The 12,027-nt window shown below is 40.9% G+C and overlaps 1 protein-coding gene across 4 annotated transcripts in view; it reads left to right on the plus strand.

The window, feature by feature from the left end:
• LOC126325248 (nascent polypeptide-associated complex subunit alpha, muscle-specific form) overlaps positions 1-12,027 on the plus strand; it is a 109,935-nt gene that overhangs the window by 91,677 nt on the left and 6,231 nt on the right. For 2 of the 4 annotated variants that reach the window (XM_049995160.1, XM_049995159.1), the window contains exon 11: positions 9,601-10,473. The exons of the other annotated variants lie outside the window; for them this stretch is intronic. In XM_049995160.1, coding sequence (XP_049851117.1) covers positions 9,601-9,621 — 21 coding nt within the window. In that variant the 3' untranslated portion in view covers positions 9,622-10,473. Of the gene's footprint in view, positions 1-9,600; positions 10,474-12,027 lie in introns of those variants that run through there. 4 annotated transcript variants of the gene reach the window in all.

Raw genomic sequence — 12,027 nt, forward strand, 5'->3', positions numbered from 1 at the left:
CGTAAGAGGTCGTTACTGTTGTCAACAGCAGTATTGTGAGTGAATGACAATCAAGACACACACAGTGAAATGACGGATGTCGTGTTGGGCAGAGTGCTCTGCGACAGGGTGGTCCACTTGTTTCTTGGCCACAGTTTGTAGGCGGCTATTAATGCGGACAGACAGCTTGTTGGTTGTCATGCCCACGTAGAATGCAGCACAGTGGTTGCAGCTTACCTTGTAGATCACTTGACTGGTTTCACAAGTTGCCCTCTCTTCGATGAGATAGGTGATGTTTGTCACCGGACTGGTGTAGGTGGTGGTGGTGGTGGTGGTGGTGGTGGTGGTGGTGAGAGGAGGATGTATTGGACAGGTCTTGCATCTAGGTCTATTACTGGTATATGGGTCATTAGGAAGGGGGTTGGGAACAGGGGTTGTGTAGGGATGGACAAGTATATTGTGTAGGTTGGGCGAGGGGTGGGTGTAAATAACCTAGATTTACGTCTGAAAAATTCGAAACAATACACCCAAATACGTGGGAGAAATCACTAGAAGGATGAAACGGAAGCAAAATGTGGGACACAAGATGAAATATGAGGGAGTTGATGGTAGGGAAAGACGCCAGCTTTTGCGAGTTTTCGCGTTTCACTATCGTCAACTCCCTCAGATTTCATCTTGTTTCCCCCTTTTGCATCTGTTTCATTCTTCTTGTGACTGCTCCCATGTATTTGGGTGTATTTTTCAAAAATTTTTGGACCTAAATTACATTATTTACATAATTTTTCGCATTTCCATCTGCATCAATACACACAAGTTTCCTTATCCCTAGCCAGAACCCAGTCCCACATACTGTTTGTGTATTGTTGCTTGGCTCATGGAATCCACCCAAATGGCCTTACCATCAAAATACCCATCTCCGGCTGCCACCCTTCCATTCCACAATGGCCTCCATCTGTTCAGATTCTGTCAGACACTAGCCCTCATTAACATAATCCTGCAAAATCATATCAACAGAACCCAAACCTCCCTGCAGTACCTTCTATCCATCTGCAAAATTTTCCTGCTATGCAATACTAAATTCTTGGTACCCATAACACACATTGAAACTCTTGCCCTCCAACAACTAGAGCACCATGCACACCACCATTTCAATAAAACTCTCCACCCTGCTCACTTCCCAATTCCCACCTAGGAGTGCCACTCCCCATAACCTCTACAACAAACTCCAAACCTCCCCCATGTCCCCTCATAGCTGTCAAACCCTGTCTTGCAGGCCAACTACATTTACCCCACCTTCCAAAACTCTCACCAACAGACAGAATGTAGAACCTAAACAGATCTGAAACAGTCATGAACCTTTCCTCCAGAAGCCCCACAGTAATATCAGTCCTTTCCAAAGGCCTCTCCTTTTGCCCCACTCCCAAATTCAATCATTCAGTATTTGTTAAAATCCTCCTCTCATTCTCCTGGTCCCTAAAGTGTAAACACTTTCTTGCCACTGACCCTACTAATTGGACTCAAGCAGTAACCAATGTTGAATCCTGCCTGACTCAATTCATTCCTCCATCCAACTATAATCCACCCCACTGCCCCCAAGTCAACCCCTGTTAACTTTCCAGAATTTCTAAACCTTGAACCTTGTCTCACCAACATTCCCCAAATCCCTCAAAGTGCGAACTAACGTTTCATCCGCAGAAAGAAACGCAGTCTCCCATCTAAATACTGATCCCGGCCTTATAATCCTACCTGCATACCAAGACTCCACCACTGTTGTTTCAAACTGCAAGGATTTCCTGGCAGAAGGACTCCGTCAGCTGTCAGACACATCCATCTACAAACGTTGACACAGTGACCCCATTTCAGAAATCCAGCGTCTCCAATCACCCCTAAAATCCTTAGGCCCATCCCAGAACCTCTCCGTGGAGTCTCTCTCTTGCTGTTCATCCCTATCACTCCTCGCACTCTCACCTTCTACACGCTTCCTAAAGTCCAAAAAACCCAACCACCCTGGACGCCCCATTGTGGCAAGTTACTATACCCCCACTGGGAGAATCTCTGCTCTCGTAGACCAACACTTCAGCCTATTACCCAGAACCTACCCTCGTATATAATAGGTACCAACCATTTCCTCCACTGACTCTCCACAGTTCCTGTCCCTTGACCACACGGTGCCATCCATGTCAATATTGATGCCACCACCCATTACACTAACATCTATAATGTTCATGGACTTACCACTATTGAACAATACCTTTCCCAATGCCTGACAGATTTCAAACCAACCACCTCCTTCCTAGCCACCATGACCAACTATATCCTTACCCACAATTACTTCTCCTTGGAAGGCCCTACCAACAAGCAAATTAGGAGGATGAGTATGGGCACCCGCATGGCACCATCCTATGCCAATATATTCATGGACAGACTAGAGGAATCCTTCCTAAACACCCAGAATCATAAAGCCCTCTCTTGCTTCAGATTCATTGATGATGCGATCTGGATCGAAGGTGAGGACACCCTATCCACATTCCTCCAGAACCTAACAGCTTCTCCCCCATTTGCTTCACCTGGTCCTACTCAACCCATCAAGCCACCTTTCTAGATGTTGACCTCAACCAAGACGGCTACATCAGTACTTCTGTCCATATCAAGCCTACTAATCGCCAGCAATACGTCCACTTCGACAGCTGCCACTCAGACCACACCAAGAAGTACCTTCCACAATGCCTAGCCACCTGTGGTTGTCGCATCTGCAGTGATGAACGGTCCCTCTTGAAATATACCTAGGATCTCACTGAAGCCTTAACAGACTGTAATTATCCTCCCAACCTTGTACAAAAACTCCCTTTTGTCTTCATCTTTCCTGTCTCCCACCACCTCCCAAAGTCCCACAGTCCGACCACAGAGGAGCATTCCCCTCGTAACTCAATACCATCCAAGAATGGAGCAACTGAATTACATTCTCCACCCAGGTTTCGACTACTTCTTGTTGTGCCCTGAAATAAGAAATGTCCTGCCCACTATCCTCCTCCTCCTCCTCCTCCTCCTCCTCCTCCTCCTCCTCCTCCTCCTCCTCCCCCCGATCCCCCCTACAACAGTGGAATTTTGCCACCCATCGAAACACACAATATCATCATCCATCCCCACACAACTCCTGCTCCCAACCTCTTTGCCTCGTGGCTCGTATCCCTGTAATAGACCTAGATGCAAGGCATGTCTAATACATGCTCCCACCACAACCTACAGTCCAGTGACAAACATCACTATCTCATCAAAGGGCAGGGCTACCTGTGAAACCAATCATGTGATTTACAAGCTAAGCTGCAACCACTGTGCTGTATTCTATGTGGGCATGACAACCAACAAGCTGCCTGTCCGCATGAATGGCCACTGAAAAACTGTGGCTAAGAAACAAGTTACAGAGCATGCCGCCCAACATGACATCCTTCATGTCAATGACTGCTTCACAGCCTGTGCTATATGGATCCTTCCCACCAACACCAGTTTTTCTGAATTGCACAGGTGTGAACTTTCCCTGCAAAATATCCTACATTCCCAAAATCCTTTTGGCTTCAACCTTCGTTAGTCATGTCCTCGCCCATTCAACTCCTTCCGTATTCCCATTCCACCATTACACAGCCCTCATTCTACCACTGCACCCAGTCTTTTTACTTCTCTCCTTTTCCACTAGTCCTTCCCCACCTCTCCCCTGCCCTTCGTCCAATCTCCCGACTGCACATAGCTGCCCAACCTTCTCTCCACCTTGTCCCTGCACGCTCCCCGGCCTACCCCCTATCCCTCCCCCTTCCTGCCCCAGCCTCCTCCTTACTCTCACCCAGTCACCAGTCCCATAATGCACCAGTGCTGTTGCTCGCTGTGTGTCTTCAGTTTGCCAGAGACTGCAGTCTCGTGTGTGTGTGTGTGTGTGTGTGTGTGTGTGTGTGTGTGTGTGTGTGTGTGTGTGTTTTGTAACAGTATTTTGTTTTGCCTATCCTATCTCTTACTCAGCATCTTCGCTATATGGTAAGAAATCAAATGAAATAGATATTCTGTAAAAATTCACCGAAGATCATGAATCCTTTGAAATATTCCTGACCAGTGGCTGAATTTTAATTTCTGGTTCACACTGTATATGTTATAGAATTTTTCAGCTATAAACACCAACCAAGATGTCACAGTGCTTCGGGAATGGCATTCATCCTTCCTTTTGGTGTATAACATTTTGTTCTTTCAGTCTTAACAGTGTCTTCAAGGTGTGACCTAAAGTCACCCATTTTTTCTCTCTTTTTCTGAATTCCAAATGCCTCTTATTCCCTGTTTTCCTCTGGTATAGCAGATATCACTGACCTTCCTGAATGATACACTGGTTTTGATGGATGAGGTCATATTGCTGCTGTATCAGTCATGCTGTAACTTCTGTGAGTGCATCACAAAGTTGCATTTGATTCAGCACCTTCTGGAGTTCAGTTTCTCTTGTCTCTTGGTTTGACTGTCTTTGGACTCTTGCTCTGTAACTCTCTATTCAGTTATTCAATTTCTCCATTGCCTGACAGTAGAGCAAACTGTTTCCAATATCTGTATCATGACTTGCACACAGCCAAGTATTCAGAATTAGTGATGTGCAATAATCAACTCAGAATCTTTAGCACACATTGCAGTATCATTCACAGTCACTAGAAATACAATTGAGCATTTGTAGTCCACATGGGCAGTGTAGATATGTAAAGAAAAGTTGAGCAGTCAAAATTATCACAGTGGCAGTTTAAGATGTTTAGTAATGAGAAATTAATGTACACTGCTAGGAAAAAATTAGTACCTCCTTGTAGAGGTTTCCAATTCACTCAAGATTTATTGTTGCGATTGTGCATATGGAGTACATGAAATGATTACAGTCACAGATTAATAGCCAAAGCAGTTCTGAGGTACCAGGTATCAACCCATTCTGAAACACCCATATTAGCATGTGATGTAGCTTCAATGAGCTGCATCCGCAACTTGCGGTCTAGGGCTAGCGTTGCTACCTCTGGATCACAAGGTTTCGGGTTAGATTCCCAGACAGGTTGGGGATTTCCTCTACCTGGGGACTGGATGATTGTGTTGTCATCATATTATCAGGGTGTATACAACCCGAGAGAAAAACCAGGGACAACCCGGGGATTTTTTAGAATTCCGGGAATTTTTCATTGTTTTAGTTTTAAGTTAAATTTTTATGCTTTTGAATGATAAGAACCAATACTCTGAAAATAAAACTTAAGTTGCAAAGGAAATGTGCCATATATAACAACAAAGCACAGTGCTCATACAAGCATCTGCCAACAGCAAAGTGTGTAAACAGCTTTAGGAAGACTGCGAAATGCTTCCTAACTACAAATAGCTTCCGATTAGCATGAAGTGACAACTGTGATTCATTTGAGCAGTTGCAGTCGGGCTCTAGTGCATGCGCAGTTGAGTCGCATATTAGTAGTACCTTCTCCCACTTCTGGCTACAGATATGTGGCTGGGCGCCACTATCTAGTATTGCCCCGGTTCGGAAATATCGTAGATCCGGTGCTGATGTACAGAGCAATCTGAGTTGTTGTAGGGAGGTGAGACTTCTCCACATGACCCGTGTTTACGTTTAGTGATTTTGCTGTTTCCTCTTTATTTATTGTTGTCTTATTAAATGAAAACAAAACGGATTTCTGTGGCCGGGAGCTAACAAATGAATTAAAATACGTTTTCATAATAATGGAAGGCTAAAATTTCTCATTAATTCCACATTTTATTTCCACCTTTTTGACAGTAAAGCATTAATTGCCTTGCAGAACAATGAAGTTATTCTTGTTGCTAAAGAGATTTGGCTTTTGTCAATCTTCTCCGCTGAGGTAGTCAATTTATTTGAAATGAAGTGTTTAATTTCAGACTGTTAGCTAGTTTCAACTGTTCGCTGCAGTTCAAGTGCATGTTTTCTATCTTATAGCTTGGATGGCATTATGCCATAATAAATAACCAAATATGAGATAATACAGTACTGGTGCTCCAAGAAAATTTACATCCGAATTTGGACATACAAATGTGGAGTTAAAGCTGAATTATGCATATCAATATGGTTCACGAAATTCCAATGCTCTTGAAGTGAAATGTCCTCTAAAGTCTTGTTTCTTATATGACATAATGCAAGATCTTTTAATGTCTTACACGAATGAACATTGGGCTTCCTGCATCATCGTAACTGTGCAAGCATGGTGACACCTGTTACCTGGCTTTCTCTGACAATTGCTGAAACGAACCTATTTCTAACAGGTTGCGGGAAAATATTGTGAATGGTGTTTTGAAAAGTGTTACTTTCAAAGTAAATTTCCTTTTACGCAATATAAACTATGTGCAAGAATGTACAATGAATTTCTTAGATTACAATGTGTTTGCTTCTCATTTAAACATCAACTCTTTGAGGACGACCATCTAGAAGAATTTCGAGCCCAGAAGATCAGATATTTACGTTGTTATTAAAAATTTTACTGGCACATTTGTGTGATGTATCTTAAAGTGTAACACGTGCAAAAAAGATCAACATTGTATGTATAAGCTTAGCTTCTCTTGCAGCTTGTTAATCTTAGGGACCAATATTATATGTGAAAGCTTTGCTTTTCTTGTAATTTGAACCGTTAACTTTTCTTATTTGTGTGTTAGCACTACGTAAGAGTTAACTTGCCATTGGCAGGCTACATCACATGTCTTACACTGTCATCAGCTGGCGAGATCACGTGACATGAACTGTGACTCACTTACAAAAGCCCGTCGCAATCTCAGTTTCAGTGCTTTGGAAAGTAGCTTCTGGTGTTTGGTGGAATTCGAGTTTATGCCTTTGTAACACGAAAATATGCAGCGTACATGTTGCTGCACATCAAAGACCTTTCCAAAACGTGTTTTTTCCCTCTGAGTTTCGTCTTCTAAACTGCCGGGAAATTCTACGTCAGTGTATAAAACCGTAAACATTCAAAGGATTGATAAGTTTTACAGTGCTGAGGAAAAATATATTGTCACTTAACACGTAAAAAGTGTATTTTCACCTGAGAGAAAGTGTATTTTCAACTGGGAAAAATCCGGGATTTTATTATTATTATTATCTTTTTTTTTTTTTTTTGGGTCCGCGTATGCACCCTGTTCACGAAAGTAGCTAGACTGGACTGTGTACAGTTTGGGAATTTGTATAGATACTGATGATGACCATGCAGTTGAGAGCCCCACAAACAAAAACATCATCAGTGAGCTGCATGGCGGGCGCTGACTCTGGTATCCAGTTGATCGTACAGGTGTTGACCATATGGCATGTGATGGGGCCAGTGTGTCTTGTGTGAATGCACTCTACAAGACAGTGCTCACCAAGTCAGTATCATATGTGCAAGTGACCATCATTTGCATGCAGGTAGAATCTGCTTTAATCACTGGAGACTATGGCGTGCCATTCAATTTTCTAAGTGATCCTCTGATGGCACCAGCCAACCCATGTACATTGATGCTGTAGTGCGAGTGGAAGATGGATTAGAGGTGTGTCTGTAGCCTCACTGCTAATAACTGGTTCCCAACAGTTCGTGTTGACCCATTTGCGCTCACAAACCCTTTTATCTGTGCTGTCGTAGCTGAACAATCTGCCAGTGCTGCCCTTACAATTTATGATCCTGGTGGGCATCCAGAACCTCATCTACAGGTGTGAGAATCTTAAAATGGTCACTGATACTGGTGCAATACTTCCAACATCTTGGCAATTCTGTGAAAGGATCATCCTACTATTCGGGAGGCCACAGTTTGACCCCATTCGCACTCTACCCATTTGGGTGTAGGAAGCACGAGTTTATCTCCATACCGTGGTTGCCTACATTCTTCACACGTTTGCACCACACTGAGCCTTTTCGATGTGACCATTCTCCATTAAAGGGTAGGGTTAGTGGTGCTCTGGTGGTAGGTAGCTATGGTGCTATGCTATCTATTTTCAGGTGATGTTGAAACCGTTATCAGACCATCTACTATCTCCCAGGTGGCATATGTTGTCATCGGATCAAACACAGCATCATTTCCTTAGGTGTATTAATTTTTTTGGTATTGTATTTACGGATCTGTAATTTCTACAGTGCAGTTGCTGTTGAAAAGAAGTAAAGATCATAAAATTTCAGAATGGTCAGTTTGACCAGTTCTGTGACTCAGTTGCTAAGCAACCATCATATGAAAAAAGTCTAACTTTCCGCTGTTTAAATATGGAGTAATGCTGTGAATTTCATTTTTTCCACACACTCTAGCTCTGCAGCTTCTTTTTGCTTCACAGCTGAAACATAAGGCTCACTTGGGCATATTAGTATTTGACTGCACAACAATTGAGAAGATTTGAGTACTTGTGGGAAATTTGGTACCGCATTCATTTCAAAATGAGATTACACCTTATGTAAAATATTTAATTTTCGCTATTAGAGGACAGACATTTGTATTTCACATACTGACAGAAACCACATTAAATTGGCTATATGAAGTCATTCATGGCCTGAATGAAGGCATGACCCTACCTCATTCAGTAGGATCATACCTTAGAATTTAATGTTGTGCTGTTGTCACACTTCCTGCCCATCCTGCAATCCTCTGACCAGTACATAGAATGGCACTATCTCAGTCATGTGAAATGTCAAACTGCTCCATTCTTTGAAGTGATACTTTGGTTAAGAATATTCTTTTTACCTGAGAGGAACAACAGTAGAAACATTTCCTATAGATTTGTTTGACAGAAGGCAAAACCCAGTCCAGTAACTGAAAAGCCATGGCAAACGTGTTATGCGAGTAGTTGCAGTGCATGTATGTAGCCAGTACCTTGAAAACTGGAGGAAAGGTTCCAGGCCCATTTTGTTTGTGTGTGTGTCTGTGTGTGTGAGATTCTTAGGTGGCAACTGTAGCCATATAAACCTACCTGAATGTTGTCTGCAGTAACTTTTTGTATGGCTCAGCTATGTGGAAGGGTTTCTGCTTTCTTCCCCCACTTTTTTAGCTCTCTGCTGTCATGTGAAACCCCCCTTCTCTCTCTCTCTCTCTCTCTCTCTCTCTCTCTCTCTCTCTCTCTCTCTCTCTCTGTTTCCCTCCCCCCCACCACACACACACACACACACACACACACACACACACACACACACACACACCTTTCTCTACTGATATATGTTACAGAAAGCTGAGTAAAGTAGTACTGGACAGAAGGAAGATACTTCAAGTGTAGTTGTACTTCAGTAAGACTGTTTTGAGAGTCTTGTCATTTAAATTCAGTAGCTTTTCTCCTACTTTGAATATTGCATTGATAATTATGTATTGATTCTTTACTTTGCATACAATTGTAGCCATTTAATTTTAAAGTATCTTCATTTGTAATAAATTCAAGTAAATATTTTAGCATGGGGGATGTACAATATGCTACAGATGTTGTACTCGTACAATAAAATTTAAAAACATTTATCCGTTAGATCACTGAAAGAGAATGTGTGTATGTAGCTTCCTGTGCAGTTCAAGCATCATGTAGTAATACCTTAGCAGTTTTGTTAGTATACATTCTTTATTAGTGCTGATTATTTATATTGCAAGTAGAAGTAATTTGTCTTTATTTTCATCTTTTAGATTACAAGCAAGGGGAGATGATTGCACTGGGATGGAGGCATGAGGATGCATGGTATAAAATAGAAACTCATATTTTAGTGATGATGGAATTACGCAGAATGAAAGACTGTTACTCAAGATTTCTGATTTTTTTAAAGATATATACCTGTTGCACTGTAAATACTGAAAGTTTGTAAAAGCAGACTGAAATCTGAAGTGTGTTGGTAAAAAGAGTAATAAGGACTGTAATTATGGGTCTGAAGACTTAGTGAACATAACATGCAATGGACACTATGTGCTGATCATGATGAACTGGTCATTCTCACAAAGTTCCCTGTGAAATTGTAATTTTTATGAGTGAATGTTGTATGACACCCAACTTTATTTTCATTTCATTAATATTTTCCTCATATCCTGCAGAAGATGAAGAGAAACGGCTACAAGAACAACTTGTAAATATGTGAGTGTTATTTCAATAAAATGAGTACATAATCTGCAGCAGATCAAAGTGTTATCAGTGAATACCAGCTGGAACTTATTTATGATCACTATGTTATTATTTTAAATGGTGCTGTTGTTTGTTAATGGAATTTCCAGTCATCTTTTTCTTTGTGTTTTTTTTTTTTTTTTTTTTGTGCAAGTGTGATAGTTGTACATATCCTTCATACCTCCCATATTATGTTGCAAGATAAGGAACAGAATATTAACAGACCAAATTGTATCATATGCATTTGACAGGAACAGAATAGTCAGTATTGTTTATATTCCAGTGTCTCTCTGTACCGGTGATAATTTTTAAGTAATAGAAAGATGCTATTTATTAGTTTCTATTTACAGCAATAGTCAGAAATTAAGGTATTTGGAAATTAATAAAAATAGCTTTCATTTACTTTACCAATGCATATTGAAATTACACTTATTTTTTAAACTTACATGTAATTTAAGTTAACACTAGAGTCCCAATGTGATGGTCATTGTAGTACATCTCAGCCATGTAAGTTAGGATGGAGCTTATGCTTTCAGCTGATTTACTGTATCACTTTCCACTTGGCCTAGCAGAAATTGTTTTTGTGAAAGACTGTTAGTTGCATGCACAAATGAAAATTCTGCAATGAAACCTACGAGTTAGTCAGTCTTATCTTCTCAGCCTGCATTTCATTGTCTTTGCTGATTAATCAGTGATATTTTCCTTTTCTTAAAAATGCTGCAGCATAGGGATGCAGTTTGTAAGAAACTGTGCCTTTTTTCAGGCACTTAAAATTTTTCGCGTACTTAAAGTTTTACCAAATGCAGAAATATTATTATGTTGTATGATGATTAAAACTGCCTCGTGGAGACTTTATGTAAGTCAAAGAAAGGCCAAGGAATACCAGTGTTAACAGAACCACACATAATAAAACATTTTGGTGTAGAATCAGTCTCTTAATTTAATAAGATGAAGAAGTAGCTCATATTCGTACAGGACAACATCCAAAACGCAAACTACACTGTTAAATGATTTGTAACATTATCTTCTTCTTGTTGTTCAAAGAAAAACACTCTTGGTTTTCCTTAAGTGACACTTTTAGATTTTAGGTTGTCCTGTAAAGTGATTAAGCGCACTTGCATCTTTCAGCTGTTTAAACTGTGTTTCTTAGCCTCCTCTCCATCAAGGTAATACAAAGAGTGCATCATCCTAGAACAAAGTACAGTTGAACTTTAGTATAGCGAGCATAATTAATTCCAGAATTTTATTCATAGTGTGAAACACTTGTTAAGTGAAACAATGTATCCCATATAAATTAATGTAAAATACGATAATGCGTTCAGTGCAGAAAAAAGTTTTATACATGCCATTTATTCAAAGAAAATCAGACATACAGTATTATGTACTTTATTATTGATGATACGTAATTAATTCTTTTATATTGGGAAGCTTTCTGTGGCCATTTGTCTCTACCAACACTGCAACAGTTGGAGAAAATGGCATGCAGCATTACCATCAAATAAATTTGTAGTGCGCATAACCATTGCTTTATTGGGGGTGATGATTTTCATTGTAAGATGCAACCAATTCCCATGCTTTCAGCATTTCTCTTATTGTGCCAGAAGGTTGCTGTTGTTACGTCCTCCTCCTCCTCCTCTGAAGTACTCCTATCCACAGCTTCCTCCCGTGAAAACGTTTGCAACTCCATAAGCTCTTCGGTGGTCGTGGCTGTAAGCTTCCACAAGCTCATCAATATCATCGTTATACACTTCTAGTCCCGTGCTACTGGCCAAAGAGACAATCTCATTGACTATAGGCTCCACAGGTACTAACTCAAATGCCTCATAACCACATTCGACAACACACTCCGTCCAAAGCTTCTTCGAAGCAGAAGTGAGAGTTTTGCTGGTAAACCCTTCCCACTCCTTTTCGACAATCTTCGAAGGCAGCGATGTTGAAGTTCTATTTCGAAAACTCTCTGA

The sequence above is a fragment of the Schistocerca gregaria genome, chromosome 2 (assembly GCF_023897955.1).
Source record: "Schistocerca gregaria isolate iqSchGreg1 chromosome 2, iqSchGreg1.2, whole genome shotgun sequence".
Lineage (NCBI taxonomy): Eukaryota > Metazoa > Arthropoda > Insecta > Orthoptera > Acrididae > Schistocerca > Schistocerca gregaria.